We start from the raw sequence: 21,448 nt of genomic DNA on the forward strand, positions 1-21,448 counted from the left end.
CGGTACCCTTGAGCATGCACTTAACCCCTGCAGTGCCCAGTGACCAACAGAGCAGATGTGGTTGTACTGGGCAGCATCCAGGTGCGAATGTGTGTATGTTTGTCAGTGTGTAGCAGGGCAAGAAGCATTGGTTTTTATCCATCAAACCTGAATAAATACAAGTGAAAAGCAATGGAATGTGGTTGAATTTTACAACTCAAAACCAGGTTTCTAAAATTTCACCAGTTCCACCAGACTAAATTCCGATTTTTGAGTCACTTGGATGCTGAAACATGAAACTGAAACTATCACAGCTCAGCAATCTGCTGATAAATATCTTAAGATGTGACTAAACATGCAAAAGATAGTAAGAGGACTTTGTGTTAAGATTATTTTGTGGAGTGACCAATGGCCAAGAATGAACTTTTACAGTCAGTGGGGTCATATTTTTACAGTTTGCTTTCATTTTTCATCATCTGACTGTAAAACACAGTCATATTTCATGGAAGAAAAAAAAACCCTTTATTTGTATGGCATTTAATGGGAATATATACAGAATAAAGTTGTATTTTAAATTACTGTTTTTACATTGTACAGTAAAACACCATTATATTTAATGGCAAAACATTTATTTTGTATAGTATTCATATGATATTTTCATGTGAATTATATAGTGAAACCACATTTAAAAACTTGTATTCATGCTGTAAAACATGAAATAAAACAACCTTAAACATATAATCCACAGTACTATCCTTATACTGTAATATTAGAAAGTTCTGCTTCTATTTATTACAGTAAAAAACTGCCAATTGTGATTTCTTCACTAGTAAAGAAAAAGTGGCACAGAACCTGGTTCTGATAAACCTAAAGAATATTTCGATGACTATGATTTGTACTGCAGTCATTATTATTTCACCCAACTTTCCAAATACAGCAGCTTCGTCAGTGACACTAGGGTTCTAACTATGCTGTAGATGCTAGTGCCCATGTGAAACAAAAAGTCAACAACAGCTTCTTTATTTCAAGCCAAACTGAGCAGTTTATGTTCCTAAACCTAACCAAACTTCAATTGTTTAAACTCAGCCATTATTAGCAAGCTTTATTTTGAAGGTCCAACAGCATCATAGTTTGAATCTGAGGGTCCTGACCAAGTCGTATGAGATTCAGTATGAAGACATAATTTAAAGATTTAGAGTAAAGGAGTCAAAAGCAGCTCAGGCAAGCAGTGTGTCTAAGTGTTCTGTGTACCCACAGGCTCATGAGGCGTAATGTTGTCCAGCTCAGATGAGCACAGCGTGATGTCCCTGTCCCTACTGCCGTTTACAGTTATGTTTAATTCAAAGGAAACATCCTTCATTTATTTGCTCTCTCTCCTCTTTAAAGTGTCTTCATATTTTTCTGCAAATTTTCCCCAACTGACCTTCATCCTATCCCCTCCCTCTCTCTAACACAAACGCAACGATGCACACACTCTTTTTCTCTGCCCTTTCCCTCCTCCTAACATTTTCCCTCCTCTTTAAGTAGAGATTGCTGTCTGAAAGCGATGAGGCCTGACCGAGACGTCTTGGGAAATCAAAGCGGCTCCCCTCCCACTGTACTGATGCCAGCCCGCATGAAAACACACACTGACACACACACTTGTGAAAACTCGAAACCATAGTGAACGATTATGAGTTACAGTGAGATGAGGAGGTGTTTGAGATGCACAGATTTCCCCCCTCTGAGTTACAAAGGACAGATCAGAAGAATCACAGTTCAAGAAGGGGAAACCTGACAAAAAGCCCAGGAGAGAGGGGAGGAAAGACAAAGAGCACACAGGAAAGATCCTACATGCAGACTTTCAAAGGGTGACGATAACAGCAGGAGACACACACACACACACACACACACACACACAAATAAATAAAATACCCACCCATAACCAGTGATCCTGTTGGTTGTGATGTTGCAGCACTTCCAAGAAATGCCTGAAGTGTTTCTTTTTTCTCCAGTCAGCAGTGTGTGAGACACTTCCTCAGAGAGAGCAACTTTCTCTTTGCATGTCTCTGAATACAACACTCAGGACAGTTATTTGCTGTGTGTACAGTCACTGAGCACAGAGGACAAACATTCACTTAACATATCATATCTGATCAAAGTAAAAGCACACTGGAGTTACTGTAGTTAGCCTCTCACCAAGTAAAATCTCATGAGACTTTATGGCACCAGGACGGTGTATGTTATGTAGGTTCAATCGTCATAAAAAACACAAAGTGGGCTGCTTCTGGTAACTGCTAACACTGCTTCCGTGTCAACTTGGGTGTGCTCCAGAACTTGACTGGCACTGTGCCTGTTTTAGCCGCTCTGAGAGAGCTGTACAGCAGCCAAGTCCAGGCGCAGGTACAGATCATTCTTGAAATGCACAAATTGAGAGTTTTAAAGGTGACCAAATGTTCCCTGGGAAGGATTAGCTATCTGCTGCAAGTTTAAAGTCTCTTTTCAAAGCACTCTGAAATTACCTGAAACCAAGGGCTCACTGGAAGGAAGGAAACGCCTGAAACCTGGTGCATGCTAAGCTCTGGAAAATGGCCGCCTAATAAAACATATGCAAAGTATTTTTTTAACATCTGTCTTTACTGCTCGCAGTCCTCTTCTTTCCTGCCTTTCTTGGCGCATTGCAAAACAGGGACGCATAAAAACATTACTACATGCATCTAGTAGAGTTAGAAACATTTCTTTCTCATCCTATGAAAGTAGAGCACTCACTGAATGTGAGCAATGTGATCATTGATCATTCCAAAATCTCATTTCTGTTTTGTTTGCTCTGTTTTAAAGTCTGCTAATGAGCTGTTGAGTCATGGGTCATGATGACACATGACTGACAACCACTGCACAGAGTTAAACAGATTTGGAGAAACGAACGCCAGAGAGACTCAATTAACACCGTTCTGACAATGTAGGCTGCAGGAAATCAAAAAACAAAACTACGGTTCTAAAAATCTAAGGTTAAATTTAAGGCTCTAGGTGATCGAGCACCTCAAGGCAGACAAATTGGTCCCCAAAGTGTTTTATCTGTAACCCAGATATGACACACAATAGAGAGAGCGACCCACACATAGCAAACGCTCCACTAACCCAGGAAACATGACGTGTTTTGGTGAAATTCAGCTGGAGGCCAGCAGCAACCAAAGAGCCACCAGCTCTGTAAGTGTATTAATGTATTTAAACAGCAGCACAGCATCCACCCTGATTTACATGTCCACCAGCAGCTCATAGTTAGGTATTGATGAAAGAAAAAACTACCCCAACATGTTTATCGGTTAAAAAAAACATTCACCAATGTCATTGTCATAGCTGAAAATAGATCTGTAATAGGTCTGATCATGATATAAAAAGAAACACTGCAACATCAGTCAGGCTCTCAGCCAGAACTGCACACAATCCTGTAAAAATATATTATTATAATCATAATGAATATTCATGTGATCTGAAAAGTTATTAAGGATTATCTGCGCAAAATGTAAGCAATTCCAATATACACTGTAACCATGGAGATGTAGATCCAACAAACACAGGATTAGATTCGACACTCATCAAACATCTAAACGTGATGATTTTGCAGGAAGACATCATGAGGAGGGTCTTTTTTTTATTTAAAGGTGGACTTAATGAACAAGCTAATGTATTCATCCTGCTTGCTATGTAATTAATTATGTAATTAATTCAAGTTATAAAGTTACTTTTGATTGCACACTGGCTCATATTTAGTCAGTTTTTGACTGATTAAAGCAAGGGGCAGAAATGCTTCCATGAACATTTGTGTGGTAACAATTAAAGATTATGCACTCAAATATTTTGAGTTGCCACTAAAGGTTGAGCTTTGAGGATTGTGTCTGTAAACTCCACTACACTGGAACACTGCCGCTCCATACATTGCCTATCTCCCAACACATCACCCTGCCGACTTATCGGACTGATGACTCTATTAGGGTCGAGAGCTGAGGAAGAGACAGACAAACAGGCAAACACACACCGACACACACACACTGTTGAGACACTTTGAATCGCAGCAGCAGGCTCTCATAATATGGATGACACTTCAATCTAAATACAAGCTAATGAAAGAATCTCCCTGGCACTGAGGACATTATTGACATATAATCCCAGCCCCTGGGAGAGGGAAGCTGTCATTCTCGATCCACAAGCCAATCTAAATGGCTTTAAATTTTAGTATGACATTTTAGGGAATTGGATTTATGGCATATCAGCAGAAATTCTGTCGATTGACAGATAAGAGTCGTGTGCTGCAGAATGGGGCTGTTGCTGGTATTTGTCCCCGTGGCGCTGCATTCTACCATCGATTTTCCTGGAGGATTATTATTCCAGTTTCTTCTGTGACTCGAGGCAGGATATGGGCTGGAGTCTACCTTCCCCTCAGCAAGATCATTCTAATTCATAACCCCTTCCAAATGAGTTATTGACTTGGAGAGGCTTCTCTGCCATTCTCAATCAGAGGCTTTTACTTACAATATATACAGCTCTGGTCTCCAAACACCTGTCTGCCAGGCAGCGAGAGGAAAGATAGAGACATCTGGAAGACTCAGTGGAAAATGGAGGGCTTTCAGGTGATGGAACACCCCCTCTGACAGCTACGCTGAAGATCCATAGGTTTCGTTTTCTGCACAGCTGTTGTGCGGAAGTTGAGTCTGTAGGCACGCTTAACGTGTTTTTTGCCAGAAATTATGTTTTCAGTTTAGTATAGTAACATTAACAACTGCTAAACCAGCTGTTTGGGTTAACATAAAATTGTGAAATTCTTGGACAGAACTGAATACACGCTGACTACTTTTGCTGGCCTCCATGAGGGAGCAAGTTACAAACTTTCCAGATCTACATTTCAACAAGATGAAAAGTCCAGAGCTGCATTAGCTGTTCTCTGAGTCTGTACTTCAGTACAGGCATGGCATGAGATAATGTAAGCATGCTATCATGCTCAGAATGACAATGCTAACATACTGATGTTTAAATGAATAATGCTGGACAGGTTCACCAGGTCTTAGTTTATCAGCTTATTAGCATGATAACATTAGCTGTTGACATCGATGGGACTGTCAGTGGTTTTCAGGTATTTGGTCATAAAAAGAATTGGACAGTTCAAATGTTAAAACTGATGGTGATGCTAGATTTATGAAATGAATGACTGAACCAAATTTCAGTCTGAAAAGTCCACTTTTGGCCTATGTGGATGGATGAGTTAAAACAAACACCACTTTCACCCAGGAGACCTGGGTTCATGTCCGGTGTGAAACCAAAACTCAGCATTGACTTATTCAAAGTTCTAAATTACATACTTATGTCACTTTTGTTACTTGACTTGTTGCCACAGTAATAACATGACTTGTGTCACATAACTTGCATATTTTATGATATGATCTTTTCCTAAACATAACCTACATGTTAAACGGGCATGTCATATAGACACCAAATGGTACTTTCTGCATCTGTATGAACATGGAGCACATGGCATGTATCTATATATGATTCAGGAACACAAGATTAAAGGTACCATAGTACCATAGACTGAATTCACACTGAATGAATGCCCTGAGAGAATTTTAAAGCCTGTGTAAATAAAAAGGAGTCATAAGACTTGGGATCAGAATGTCCAGAGGTGACTCTGAATCAGGCAAAACAGAGCATTGGGAAAATGTAATTTATTTCAGACAGCCGTGACCCTCAAGTGCACAGAGGCATCATGCCACCAGGATGCAGCTTTTAGTGCACAGTGTCTCAAGGATACCACAAGGATACAATAGTCAGAGCGGAGGACAGTGTGTCATGAGAAGTCCTGGTTCGTATTACAGTGACAGTGATATAGGGAATGGATCTGGTCACTTATGTCCTCAGTGTGTTCCAGTACAGCAGGAACAGACCGTCTCAGTCACTGTTAGTCCACACGGTAAGTCACCTCCAGTTCAGCCCCAGTCAGCATCTAAGACTCAGCTAATTATATCCACATACATGCCGTATTTGGCTAAACCAACAGCGGGCAGGGGCTTTCTGTTTCAAGCCGAAAGGAAGGATGCAGAGAAGCGGCTTTTAGAATAACCATTTGACGTGGCACATTAACCAGCTTCACACACGAAGCAGCGTCATGAGCTTGAGAGGAACATGGCATGCATCCTCCTTCCTCTCTCAGCCGAGAGAGCCGGAGCATCTAAAACCAGTCATATCAGAAAAACACACACTGTGCATGGGGGGCTTAACGCCTCGCCACCGCTCACCAGCTCCCGCTCTCTTTGTGTCTTCCAAAATGTGAAATGATATATATTTTATCCATGTAACTGATTTTGCCAGCCTGAGATAGTTTTAAATTTCTATAAACTGGCTATGAGTGAAATATGAATATTTTAAGCAGCTTAGGACTGATTTAAATATATTTACCAGCAGTGTGCTGGCTGTGGGCCAAGACACAGTGTAATGCTCACAAAGCCACCACTGCTAAACTCAATTTAAGAAAGCTGATAATTCAGACTGGCAGCACTAAGGCAAATAAAGTCATTTGAGTAAAATATTTCATTTGCTCATGCTTTGTAAAAACAGCAAGGAGAATAGCACAGATATGAGTAGACATTAACATGGCAGAGAGGAAATTAGCCTACTAGAACAACTAGCAGACCAGTGTGGGGTGTTATTTCCTATTCTACTGCATGTGTCTCCTTTATAGAGGACATTTTGAATATGATGGTGGCTCTGTTTGCACGTACGCACTGATATGATTATTTAAATATCAAATGCATAGACCAATCCTAGTAGACACACACAGACCTGCACAATAAACAGTGTATGTAAAGGATTTCATATTTTACATGTTTGACATGTGTTCAGATGATCTTTATAAAAGCTATAGTATTCAAAATGCCCTCCGTATGGTTTCAACTGGTTATTGACATTTTTCCTTGCCACTAACATCAGGTGCTTGCTCATGGTCTGCATTGTTGAGTCTCTGCAAGTAACTGTAATGATTTGGTGCAATGTAAATAAAATTTAATTTTACCTCAAAACTCTAAACTACTGATGAAGACCATGAGATCCAGTCCCATGGTGTTGTTTTTGTCAACTACTGTTTGTAATTGCTTAATAATCTGTTTACAGGAAATCAGGATTATTTAAATTAAAAAAAAAAAAATATATATATATATAACAGTCAGCTCAAACACATTCACTTCCTAAAGCCACAGATTTTCTAGAATGTAAAACAAGGCTGAATCCCTATTATCAGTAACAAGAAAGCAGTAAATGTTATCTTTATGTTGCCTATCACATGTGGTTGGAGAGAAACAAGAGCAACGCGGCTCCTCCACCTTATAAAACATGAGCACAGAGCTCTACATCTGTTTAAGCCAGCCCAATAAAGCCACACTCCTCCTTCACGGTAAAGAACGAGTGAAGGGGAAGTGCTGCCATGGTAGAACATGCGCTCTGCTGCCAAGGGCATAAAAAGAGTCCCTGACACATCATATGCTTGAGTTAGCTTCAATGCAGGATGATACAATGACTGTTGCCACAATGTGAAAGTGCTCAACTTCTTCCAGTCTCTGCAAACATGGCTCCTGGCTGAAGACTGTATGTAATGATAGATATACACTTGCACCATTCTTTTAAAGTCATTAAACATGTATTCAGTTTCTACGTACGACGTGCTCCATGCAGTGAACAGGTTTAACCTCCCAGACTCCCAGACTTCACCAGATCATTCAGTCATCATTATGGTAATAATGTGATGGCCACCTCTGTGAACATGTCTTCTGCTAACCTTGGTCTCTCAGGATCAGGATCTCTGTTTGTCACTGATCAGCCATGTTGGGCTTCACCCCTGGTTTTTTGAATTCTTGCCACTGTTTTTGTATTTTCAGTCAGCTTACATTCAGTCGACCACATTTCTTGGTTGGTCGACGCTTGCATGACATGGTACCTTGATTCACCTGCAGCTTGTAGGGTAAACTGCATGCATATTAGATGACAAAGAATTGTGCTACTTTAGCTAGGGATAAAAACCTTTGTAACCTTATCGTTACCCTGGCCGTTCTGCTTTTTTATGTTTGTTTTATTATTTTTCTGCCTGCCAAGCCACTACTGGTAACCAAGTCAACACATCAAAATCATTGGCCTGGGGGTAGCTCACTTGGCATAGCTCTGACCATCAGTGCTATCAGTTGCACTAACCAGTCTTGAATGAGGTTTGTTTGATAAACATACACAAGCAGTCTGAATATCAGACAGGTGAGAAGCCCCCCATGTGACTCAAATTTATCTGGAGGAGAAGATGAAGGCAGGTACTAACTATGATCCAAGCTGTCCTTTGCACATTTTGTTTATTCAGATGAATCATTGAAGCCATCAAGGCTGCGGCTCCGTTTATCACCCTGCCATCACTGCAGCATGACATCCAAAGATGTTAGCTAAATGCTTTGGCAACAGATAAAGGTTGTACTGATGTCCTCATCCCAATGTCATAAAGCAGCTTTTGCCTTCGCCCCATGCTGCCTACTGTTCATTGACTGACAGAGAAATGCATACATGTTTTGCAATAATTATTTGTTATTTACCCTTTTTGAGTGAAAGAGCAGAGCACTTACGGGTGGAGGAAGTGCTGATGGCAGAGTGTACAAACTATCTTTACGCTGCAGAGAGGCATAATGAACGCAAAGGCACATGAAGGTGAACAGCAGTGGATTCCATTCTAAATATATAAAAGGCCTGTGTTCAGCATTATTGGTTTTGTATAGGTGCACATTCCCTCATATGCTGAAAAGTGAGAGCAGATGTTTTGTCTGATCTCTGTAATGGTCATGTTACAATGAGAAAATGATAATCATATGATCTATTTATTCATACCTTCAGAGTTTCCTGATATTTCACCGGGATACATAGTGCATGACACACAAATCACAAACATAGCTGAGCTTCCGGTAATAGAAATCATTGTAGTATGTATGACACTGTCTACAATATTGTGTTTAATATGCAGTTAGCCTACTCAGACAAGTCTTGCTGAGTTTAAATACTTCTGTCGCCCTGCAGAGCCAGGAGGATATGCTGCACCAATCAAATCTGTGCATTCCAATGAGCATCAGCGAGTGTGTTGCACACAGGGAGATGAGACGAGAGTCGACAGTCTGAGAAATAAGTTAGTCAGAGAAAAGTAATTTCACGTGGCACGTTGTGAAAAGTGAAAAGTAGACAGTGGAAACTAAGCTTTGAATCAAGAATGGACAGACTCTTACATGTTAATTTTTCCCACAGGCAGGCCGTGTTGATTATTAAAAGTGGCAATGTGAAGCGGCACTAACGCTTTAGAGAAAAAGCAAAGCTTCTTTTGAGCAAACTTCCCCACTCAAATTTAAACTGAAGGCACAGAAAAGAGAAAAGCCCATTATGATCGATCCACATGAATTCACTGCCTAGCAACGAGCTGACGAATGTTCCCTTAAATGTTACTGAAATGTAATTGAATTCTACTTTTTTAATTTCATTTACAGTCATAAAGATGTTGATACAACTACTAGGCTGCATCAGTATGACACTGAAGAATGACATATCCATTCATCAGCATGCAAGGTCATTGATTAACCATGCTGTGGTTTAATAGAAAATGGCGCTTCTGTATTTTTGATAGAATTGAAATCATTCCTTCAGGGTTTCTAAGTACCTTAGCACCTTGATGGCACCCAAGCCTTGTATCTATCTATCTTTCTTTCTAAATATCTGTCTTAACACAGTTCCATCAAAATCAGATTAGCTTCCTGATTGAGGTCAAATGTAGTTCAACCAGCATTCCTCTAATTGAAATGATAGCTTTGTTGCTAGCTCTGGGTAACCTTGACTTCTAACACTTCTTCTAATTCAGCTTGCTAATTCAAGTAGGGAAGCTGTAGAGCCTGTAAACAAATTACCGGAAAATCAGTCATTTCAGCATGAAGATTTGACTCTGCCTGCTGCGCGAGTGCAGACTGAACTGCACTGCAGTGCTTCTGCACTGGAGTAACTCGAGATCGTGAGATCAAAAACGAAGAATCTTACTGTACGGATCGTTCACAACCCTGGGCTCCGTCTGTTCTTCATTAGCATTGAAGGAAGAGGAAGCGAGCGGTGTGGCTGTAGTGAGCCTCGCTTAGCATGAAAACTGGAAGCATGGGGAAACAGCTAGCCATTGTAATAGTACACCAACCAAAACCTGTACACTTCTGATGGGTTTGACCCTTACCCTAGAGGTCATGGTAGGTCTTGTTGTCACTGTGAGGTTACCAAAACCTGTACTTGTACAACCAAGAGCAGAGTAGGTCCTAACAAGTCCATGTGGTTGTTGTTAGTAGTAGTAGTAATAAATGTATGTTGAGTTCAGGTAGTTTTTAAATCTTTGGAATCTTTTACACTGATTGAGTGGTTTGAATCTATGACCTCTATGTTCACACTGCACAGTTTAGTCAACCTGTCATCATACTACAGTTAGCTGCAACATTTAAAATACTACTATATTAATTAAGTAGGCTGTAGAGCTGCTCAAACTGATAGCTGACCAACATTTCTGATCTGCTGCATCCATCCAGATTGTTGATCAATCAGGCAACTAATCTTAAATCAGTCAAGGGCTACCAGTTTGGGGTTAAAATCTGACTTTATCCTTACAGTGTCTGGCCAGCTGAGAGCTGCTGGGCTGAAACTGTCAAGAAAAAGCACCATCACGTAACTACAGCTTCAACAAGCAACACGGACAGATTCATGTTGGTAGGAACATTTTCTCACTTTAGACAGAGCCCCGCCTCAAGGCTTTATGCTAAGCTAGGATAACCTCTGTACTTGTCAGTGCTGGCATGGGATTTGTTTTCTCATCTCATTTTTCAAAATAAAACAAATGAGCTATTTTTTAAAACATGTAACATAATACACATACTTGCAACTTGATTTTCTTATGTGTGTTGTTTCAGTACAGTGTCTCTGCTGGGTTCTGTTCTTATCAAGGCCCCTGCTGAATCTTTAACATGCTGCTTGGATTCATAATATAATGATGATTATCAGCATTTTCTGCCAGATACTGTATATAAATGATCCAGTCTCCTTTGATGTAAGCCTTTCTGTCAGGTTCCAATTTATAAACCATAACCTGCTTCATTTTTCAGCCCGGACTACTGATTGTGTTCAACATTTCTTACTTCACTAGCCGTGATGTAGATTAAGTTGACTAAAAACTGCTCCTCGGTACACAAACACAAGGGAAATGCCGTCTCCAACAGCTGAGTACAAAAAACAATTTAAAGTGAGCACAGCACACACTGCAGTAAACCTGCATAGTTACATCTCGTTTCCATTTATCTATTTCCTGAAAAGTGTGTATTTCCAGTAGTAGACAGTCAGATAAGTACTGTGAGCTAGTCGGCTGTTCGATGTTCAAGTGATGCTGCATTCACGTCATGTTGGATTTTTCTGTAAACAAGGTTTGCCGACTGGGAGAAGCTGTTCGTGTCATCATCCTGGTGGAAAAATACAAGGAGAGGATGTGTTGCAGTGTTCTGCAGGCAGTTACCTCCCATGTGGCGTCACAAATTTAGGAAGTGTGACAACGCAGGCGGTAAATATAATGGGCAGTCCAGCAAGTGTAGCAGTCCACATGATGAACATAGAAATGATTATTGTCGCTGTTATTGTCACATTCTCTCGTTGGAGATTGTTCTCCCTGTGAGCACAGCTGTACAGCAGCACTCCTGATGAACCCATGGATGCAATTTACACAAGATGGCTAAAAAAGAAATAACTATAAGTCAATAGAATGTGCTGCATTCCATTTTGAATTTGTGTAAGTTAGAGTTCATTCAATTTCTTTCAGCTAGTATGGAGTCTAGAGACAGGGATGCTGCTTGCTTCCAGACAGTCTCACCCATTACAAAGTTCCCACTGAATTTTCTCTAACGATATTTCTTACAATCTCAAATGGTCTAACTCCAAAGGTCAAATGGTGAGCAGTGGCCGAGTGTCCAGGTTTGTTTATTTTCGGTAAAAGCTATTTTGATGGAGAGATAAAGAAACCTGCTACATAAATCATATTTATTTTATCCTTCCCCCTCTGCACCACTGTACTATTGTCTCTTTGTTTTCAGCTGTATTTATGTCACTATCTGTGTATGTACATTCAGAGCAACATGAAATCAGAGTCATATTCCTTGTATGTGTTCACATACCTGGCCAGTAAAAGTGATTATAAAAGAGATCATCTGATATCTCTTTTAAATCTTGTAAATACACTTTTTAAATATGTCTTTAGAATTATCATAAAAGCAAAAGTGTGAAGATGTCAGGTTCTTTTTTTAAGTTTAGGAAACAGCTCGGCCAGATACTGGATTTTTTTTTACATATAAATATTTAAAAGCTTAAAAACTACCAAATATTATATAATGATATTTCTGCCAGCTTCCTTTTTGGTGTTGATTTTTTTAAATGAATCAAATCAAATATGTATAAACAGAACATTTATAGTTACCCAACATATACTGATGTAATCATATGTTTAATAAGCTTGGCCGATATACAGTCAGGTGAGCTCTTACGTCATGGTGTTTTTGTAGTGCATTTTGGATGTCCATAAAAACTGCCTGAACAATTTTAAAACCTCCCCTGGTAGATTTATCAAGGCCATGAAACCATCACACACATGAAGATGCATCACACACTTCCTCCTGTCCACACAGACACGCAGAGTGGGTAAAAAAAGGACACGTCACGCAGTCATACGCACTATTATGTGCCTCTGAAAAGGAGAAGAGTTTGGTCTTTTTGTTTTGGCTCGGAGCAAAAGGTCAGAAGTCAGCCTTTTGACAAATGTACAGTTAGGTCCGTGGTGACTAGACTGCTCCGAATGGAAAAAAAAGAGAAGCTATTCTTCACTGCTCATCAACTCCACCCTCAGGATCAGTACCAGACATCTGGGCAGTCTGCTACTTTTTCAATTACGACTGCGATGCTATTTCTGGTCATACATGGTCTGCATAGAGACTCTCGTATTAAAGCCTTGGCTGTGGGTTTGTGCAGGTGGGTAAAAGCTGATGTGTATGTACAACATGGTGTTTCTCAAACCCCTCTCCCTCCCCTGTTCAGCCTCTTTGTCTGGACTGAAGTGGATAAACACGCTGGAAGTGATTTCTTTCATCAGACTTTCTCTGCTTCTACCATCTGTCACTGCCAGGCTGTCTGACAGCTTTAAAGTTATTTACGCTTTGCAGAATAGCGCCCTCTTATTGTTCTGGACTGTAAAGCAAACCAGCAAATCAAACTTAGGAGTGACGGGGCAATGATAGACAAGTTTGTTAGCCTTTGTTAGAGAGTTGGCTGAAGCATTTTTGGCTCAGGTGTCACAGAAAAGTGACTTTGTGTAACACAGAACAAACAAAGGTGGGCATAGCACAACATTAGCATTAGCACCACAAACAAACTCAGAGAGTGTCAAAAAGTTGCTGACCACCGTGCTTACCTAATCTTTAGCCTATAACCATTTATTTTCCACAACTGCTTATCCATATCAGGGTCTGAACCCAATCCCAGCTGACACTGGGTGAGAGGTGAGGTACACCCTGGACCCTGGACCCTGGAGTCGCCGGTTCTTCACAGGGCACAAAGGGACAATCAACCATTGACATTAGAGTCACCAATTAACCTGCATGTCTACGGGCTGTGGGTGGAAGTGAGAGAGAACTCACCTAGACACAAACCCAGAACCTTCTTGCTGTGAGGCAACAGTGCTAACCACTGCACCACCATATGCTTAACCAATATTTCATAACATTTGATCTGTCTGGTATAGGTATAGGTATAGACTGGGTCTGTGAGAAGAAATAAACTTCAGGCTTCTGCATTAAAATCAGATGCAGTACAGAACCATCCACCACCCTGATCTCCAAACTCTACATTTCTGCTTCACTAAATAAAGGACTTCCTCCACAATTGACATAATTCCCAAGTTAATGGACTTATGTCCAACTACCAATCTTGTCTTTTGTGAAGACCAAGCGGCAACCTCCTTGGCTGTGAAGTGAAGCCAGTGCCAAAAACTGTAATTACTTCTAACGTCTACTTGAGGCTGGCTCCAGAAGTGAGTCAGTCTCCATAAGTCCCCATGTCCAAATGTCCAACTTCACAGCAGAAATAAACATGTTTACAGCCTGGTACAAAAAACAGTTTTGGTCTCTGTAGCTAATTTCCCCGTTCATGACAACTGTACTGAGGGTGAATGTTTTTTATTTTGTTATAAGTTTTGTCTTTAGGAGGAAGCTTGGAACTATTTTCAGTTGTGGATTAATACACATTTTTGTCACCTTCTAGCATTCACAGCTGTATGTTTATAACAATGAGTAACATCTCCAAGCTGTCTCTTCACAAACCTCCACCTTCAGCTACATTGATGAACTGGAAAACAAATGGGGAAATGAGCTTGTTCATTGAAGGATGCTGTGATTATCACCTCCCGCTTCATACCTAATGCTCTCTGTTTGCGTTGATCTGCTTAGCCACACATTGTTTTCAAGCAGCTTGCATTTCTTTGCAAATCTCCTTATTTACAAGTCATCAGAGAGGCGGGGGCCGGACGAAGCCTGGAGGATAATGTGAACTTTTCTGTTCAGTTATTGACAGGCAGTCTTCTGAAAGACTGAGTTATTTTCTAAAGAGGGAGTTTTTCTAGCCTCGACCTGCAACATTTAGCTTGTCTTGCCCATTAGACGCTGACCTTCATACTAATGCTGAGCACAGCAGCCAACACCAACGCACCTGATTCAATCTCCACTCCACAGAGATCACAGAGACATAAAGTGCCAGTATAAATTGATGCATTATAGATACACATACACAAGTTTCTTTTGGGTGTGAGGAACCTTGTGGATGTCCGTGACTGTGTGGCTCTGATGAAACATTTTAGTATTTAATACACAAGTTTCCATACTGACAATAAATGGACCTCTTCCTTGGCCTAAACTTTTTTTATTAATGCTACTTTTCTAAAGGAGTGAACCATCTGCTTTCCACCAGCAGCTCAGCCAGTGAATGTGTGAAATACATTCTGCTGTACTCCTGGGAAGTAACCCCGAACATGGCTGCTCCTCCACACAAGTAATCCAATTTCCTGACCTCACCTGTCTGCAATTCAACAACAAAAGGAAAAAAAAAACTGCAAGACGTTTGAGCAGACACAGCAGGCTGCAGTCATAGTTACAGAGCTGGAAGGTCACATGTTGCTGTGGTTCAGTCTATCGCTGCTTACAGCTGATCCGTATCGAGCTTTATCTTCAATTGGCTGCAGGAAAATTCAGTTATGTGGCTTCTATCATCAGTGATTGTCAGCATGTGAGCTTCTGTTTTCAACAGGCACAAACTGCTAAACAGTCACCACCGGCTGAGCTCTTAACCTGATTCAAATTCTTATTCCCTGCATGGCTGCTTTAAAAAATAATCTCAACCGTATATATATCTCTGCTCCAAAGGTCTCTGAGGAACTCTGGGAATCTGTAAAAAGCTTGTTTTTATCACAGGAGCTGGTCAGATTGATTCAAAACTACAGCCTGACATTCTTGCTCTGAGCTGTTTTTTTTTTTTTTCTTTTTCTTGTGCTTAAATTTCAAAATGGAAATCCAATTTAGTCAATCCATCACACCCGCACCATAATTTCTACAAACAAATGAATGGGTTGAATCATTTGCGAGCTCCCATTTTGAAGAATAGCTACTACAAATGAATGGTCAAAAAACACATCCTGGAAATGTAACAGTGGGATTACTGCATTAATAGCGAGCTCGTTTCAACTCGTTTTTTCCGAGTCGCAGCTGCTCCAGAAGCAGAAGAAATCCCATTTTGCAAAGTCAAAATCCAATTGGAGGTGAAGAAGCACAGTTTTGACAGCGTAAAAGTCAAGGTGCAAGATGAACTGAAGCTAATATTGTGAGGCCCTCTCCCATTTAAATATACACTCACTGATCTCATTCTAGCACTCAAAAGCACCCTCACATCCCAAAATGTCCTCCCAGCTCAGTGTTGCTTGGATGAAATTTGGGGATTTAAAGGTAATACTGAGTGCTAAAGAAAGTCTGAGTACTGTATTTAACTTCAACACGTGAACCTCAGTTTACCCATCACAACTTTCTTTATGATTACTGTGTCCTTGGCACTCGATAAACTTTGTCAAGTCTCTAAAAATACCCATGATGATGTCACCAGGATCCTGATGATGTCATCAGCATCCTGATGATGTCACCAGGGTCCTGATGATGTCACCAGGGTCCTGATGATGTCACCTGGGTCCTGATGTTGTCATTTTTTAACAGAGAAACCGAGTTACAAACAGAGGTTGTGAAGCTTTGGGAGACATTGGCATTTACCAAGATGGTCTGGTGCAAGACGCTGTTCAGCTGCATCATGGGAAGTGTAGGTCTAGTTTCATATGAGAGACTCCAAAAAAATCCATCACATTTCAGCATCTCCTGCTTTGATTTTGACCGTTCGCTGTTCAGTGTTATTCTCTAAACTTTCCCCACCCTAATTGAAGTATGAGCCTTTAATATTTTTTTATTGATACTTTTTATCAATGTCCTCTCTGCTCAGCTAACTCAAATTAGTCAAAATTTGAACTCAATGGTACAGTTATCTCTTGAGGTTGAGAAACCTTAAAAACACACACATAAGTCCATGCAGATGCCTGGTGAACATGTGTTATAATACACATGTGGCGGAGGAGGAGTAATCACGGGGCATGTTCATGTCCATCAGACAGATTCCGGTCGCTGTCGTCAATAAAGGACTGTCATCATATGAGGGAGTGTAAATGGAATGACCATATTCTCCTCTGCACAGGGATTGAATGACTCTGAACTGGGAGTGTAATGTCACGTAAAGAGACTTTACTAACGCAGCAGGATTTCACCTTTACATGCATCTACACTGATTCAGATTTTAGAGCCGCGTCAGTCAGTGTGCATTCATGAATTAAAGAAATGTACATGGTGGATTTAATTGACTGACTTAATAGATTGAGGACTTTTCTTCTGGGGTGTCTCAGCGCTTTTCCCTTCGATCCACACAAAACGAAAACAGTTGGAATACTCAACAAAATGTGTGTGCAGTGTGTCTGTGTATACCTGTATCTGTTACACTATGTTTTCTTATTAAACTACATGAGTGACTAAATCAAACATTTCTGCAGCGTGTTCTCATCTTTCTCCTTTTTTTATTCGATGTTTGTAGCCACAATGTGTGCTGCAAGGCAGCGGCCTTAACCTCATGCCAACATCTGGCCCCAGCATTACAAAAAAACGCTGAGTTATTAAAACCACTGGGCCTTTTGTTGTGTTTGAAATGATACACCAGAATATTTCCATTTGATGAAGTGATGCAGCTATAAATATGGGTGGAATGTTTCCTGTGTACGTATCACGTAGCTGAGATGAACTGGAACAGACATATTGTATTACTGTATGGGGTTGTTTATTTGTCCTGCTTTAGAGCTGCTTAAGGGGGAATTTAAGGTGGAAATTATGGTTCAAAAGGTCAGCTAAAAGTCTCCCTCAGAGGAAAATAAAATATGCATTCTGAAGAATTCTGCACATTGAACTGTAATAAATAATATTTAACGTCTCTGTTTTTATCATCATGTGTGCAATATAAAATCATGAATAAATAACAATAACAACATGACATCACATCTTAAATCACCACACGCACACACACACACACACACACACACACAGTAGTTGATATGTGGTGTGTGATTCTTGTGAACCTTTTCAGTGTGAAACTTTCTAAAAAAGCAACAAGTTCCAGTCTGCCCTCTGTACATCATTCATATATTCATGTCTCGGTTTGTTTGTGCGCTGTAGAAGTGCAGGTGTGTGCCAAGGCGTGTGCCAACTCTTTGGATACACTATCTTTACACTGCTGTTCCTAAAAATCTCAGAACAGCAACTTTGCACTATTTCCTCCAAAGTGAGGAAAAGTGAGTCTCCAACAGGTCGTGATGGGAGCAACATGTTTTATGAAAACACACAAATCCAAACTTTTGGGGCGACGTGAGGGTGGAAAAAAAAGAAGAAGTAGCTCACCAAATCTCAAGACGTGTGGCATCCCATGTGAATATCCCACACAGTGTAATAGCAGCAGTAGAAGCCTGACGGTGCACCTGACTCTCGCATTAAATATCAGCAGGGAGGTAATCTTCATGGTGCTTGTGTGGTGCACAGGATTTTAATTCCCTGAATCGGTAAATTCCCCAGACTTGTTTCTGTTTTCTCTTTAACGTGAAGCAGGGCGGCTTACAAAGATCACGGCATGATCACCACCGGCGAGCTGGGCAACGGTTTCCCCACATCCATCTGAGCAAAGAAAGAAAAAAGAAAAAAGAAAAAGGAAAGCACTGCGTGTCCAGCTCACTGCGCCAAGAAGAAACAGCCCTCCGACTCAGCTGAGGAAGATGATGGTGGAGGTGGTGGTGGTGGTGGTGAAGGTGGCTGGGCATCCATGTTAGGCAGGGCAGAGCTTGAAGAAATCCATCTACTGAAAGACAGAGATCGGAGGAGGGGTGAGAGATTTGTGGAGATCCAGCGTGACCAAGTGAGCGTGTGAGTGAGTGAGCGAAGCGGCGGTGTGAGCAGCCTCGCCAGCCCGAGCTCCTCCTGCTGCACTGCCGCACAGCATCTGACGTCGAGCCAACACTAGTAGTGGGAGAGCGCACAGGATGGACCGGGCATGTTTCAGGGCTACTGCTGACCACACTTCGCCCTTTGATCTGTATCGCCTGCCGAAATGATCATGCCTGCACCCTCCCTCCCCTCCTCCCTTGCTTTCCTCTCTCCCCCCGGTGTCGTGTCTCTGGCCAGCCGCTCTCCGCTCAGATCTTTTCTTCGGGTTCGGTTCGATGGCCGTTGCTGGAAGCGCACAGCCTCATAAAAGCCAATCTATGAATTTGAAAAGATCGCCCGTGTTTGATCGGAGTCACTCAAGCTTGGACTCATGCGAGGGCTCCGCGCAGCAAACCTGTCACTGTACACTCAACATGATGAATAGCTGAGCTCGCAGCGGTTATGTTCCAGCACTCATGTTCTGTCTCTGGAATTATTACTTTTTTTATTAAATATTTTCTACTTTTTCCTCAGACTCAGGCTGCAGCGCCAAAACGCTCAACATCAAATATCAATTTCATGTGTGCCGTCTGACTTGTGATCGAAACAAGTGCCACATCGGCTCCTTGACTTGACTATTAAATTACTGGCCGTGCTTACACGGTCTGAAAGACGAAGAATTTGAAGTGGCACATTCAATATTTCCTGATATTCTTCGACTCAAACCTCTGTCCTGTTATTTAATAATAATTCATAAAAGCAGGACCTTGTGAAAACCGCGCGAGTTGGTTTTACTGGATATTTAGAAGCTTTGTGTTATCTCTAGGGTGTGTAGATTTTTTTTCTTTTTCTGGTTGATCCAGATGGTGCATAATTTCTAAATCTTCCAGATTAATCTATGAACTTCATAACTCAGAGAGGAGAGAGAATTTTGCATTATGGAGGTCAGGCTGATCTTAAACATGGAGCTAATAAAAAACTGTCAGCAATATGAGGTGAATTAATATGAAGAGTATATTTGCATGAACACATGAGACAAAAAAAATAAAAATGTAATATCATCACTTCTCTAAATTTAAACTCATATTAAATATCTTGTTGGGCTTTTCAACATCGTGCAGAGGCTGAACGTTTAGGCCACAGCTCGTCGGGTTTGAGGGTGTTTCAGCACCACGGACAGAGCCTCAGTCTGAGGGTTCTGACAGGCTTCAGGACCACGGACAGGGACTGATTTATTTTGTTTGACTGTGTTTGGACCGAGTCCACATGATGACACAGTTTAAGGCTAAAGGTTAAATATTGTTCCCGCGCTGATTTACTGAAGCCAACATACAAAAAAAGACAAATTGGCCTAACATTTAAAAAAAAAAAAAAAAATGAAATGAACTGATAGAAGTTCATTTTTAAAAATAATTTCAGAATCAGAATGGACATGATTTGTCCTGGAGTCCACACCTATGCGCGTGTTTCTTTTTATTTGATGGTTTTCTGAGCCTGGAATTAGTTTGTCTCCCTGTGTGATGAACAAAGCAGCAGTATTTAAACTCATATAGAGGTTATGATAAGAAGGAGCAGCCCTGAGCTCAATACCAAAAGCCGTAGTTCTCAGATAGCCGTGCGTAACGGGCAGAAAGGTGCTGCGGGGTTGGCAGGCGGAGAAAAAGCACGCTTGGCACCGGCACATACTAATCTGTGTTTGTTTTTATTCCGCTCTTTTTACAGATCGAGCTACAGCTCAACAAATGCTTCTTTGTACGCGTGAAAAAAGGCTTTCAAACCGGCAGAGCGGAGCCGCTCCGGCGGGCACCGCTGCGTGATGATAAAGTTGATTTAAAGCTAATGTGCTCGTCAACTGTGGGATTTAAATGCGCGGCTTGTCTCCCCGCGAGTTCCTATCCGGCCCCAGACGTTATCTACGGAGCATTCATAAAGCGGATCACGGTACGCATTTAACGACCCCCATAATGTCTTTCAATCCCACAACAGCAAAAGCCATCAGCCCGAGGAGGAGGAGAGGGAGGAGGGGAAACCCGAAAAGGTGACAAGCGTCTCCAAATAGAGGTCGGGCAAAGACACGGGAGGTCACATCTCTCCGAGGCTGATTAAAGCTCAAATCGGAGTCCGTTTCTGAAACCTTTCAATGTTGTTTTCGGTCTGAGGGCGCCGGTTAGAAACGGATCTGTCCCGAAAAACTCACAGACGAACTTCAAACCTGTCCGATGAGGTGCGCAACGGTGTTTTCTGCGCGTTTTCCCGGTTGGAAACGACGTGAAACGGCTCCTACTTCGGTCTCATCTGTTTTCTAAAGATATAAGCTGTTCCTGAAAAGCGAAAAAACACAGAGAGGAGCGCAGCACAAACATGTAAATATATGTAAAGTTTGAAAGAATGGTCTTACCCTAGGTAGAGCTGGAGCCGGGAAGAGTCACCAGAGCAGCACAAAGAAGTTGATTTGTTTCTATGGAGGAGCTGAGTCGCTTCCCTCGCACTTGCATCTGGTAGCGCTGCGCTCCGGCCGTAGGGGAGACACGCCTCCTGTCGGACGACAGGACGCACTGCTTAAAGCAACAGGGGGGAGTGGGGGGGGATACACCGGACCAGGGGACTCACCGACACCGAGTCTGCAGCTTCATCACGGCAGAGGAGAGTGTGTGTCAGGTCGGACTGAGGCACATTAAAATCCTTTATCCGCTGGATAGTTCAGCCCTGACACCGCCGTAGACATTTCACCAGAATACCAATGCAGACTTCCAGTCTGGGAATCAGAGGCACTAATTGGGTGTAAAGGTGTGGTACTGTCCAGGATACAGACGGGGTGAACCCCAATCTGAACCTGTAGG

At 41.5% G+C, this 21,448-nt stretch overlaps 1 protein-coding gene across 4 annotated transcripts in view; it reads right to left on the reverse strand.

Annotated features, from left to right (window-relative positions):
- Nucleotides 1-21,166, reverse strand: part of grik2 (glutamate receptor, ionotropic, kainate 2) — a 260,242-nt gene extending 239,076 nt beyond the window's left edge. For 2 of the 4 annotated variants that reach the window (XM_027286828.1, XM_027286831.1), the window contains exons 1-2: nt 21,007-21,166; nt 18,093-18,543 (exon numbers count right to left, since the gene is read on the reverse strand). In XM_027286828.1, the coding sequence (XP_027142629.1) occupies nt 18,093-18,210 (118 nt within the window). In that variant the 5' untranslated portion in view covers nt 18,211-18,543; nt 21,007-21,166. Of the gene's footprint in view, nt 1-18,092; nt 18,838-21,006 lie in introns of those variants that run through there. The other 2 variants (XM_027286830.1, XM_027286829.1) reach the window with 2 other exon arrangements.
- Nucleotides 21,167-21,448: the final 282 nt, after the last annotated feature.

Source organism: Larimichthys crocea, chromosome XIII (genome assembly GCF_000972845.2).
Source record: "Larimichthys crocea isolate SSNF chromosome XIII, L_crocea_2.0, whole genome shotgun sequence".
Taxonomy (NCBI): Eukaryota; Metazoa; Chordata; class Actinopteri; family Sciaenidae; genus Larimichthys; species Larimichthys crocea.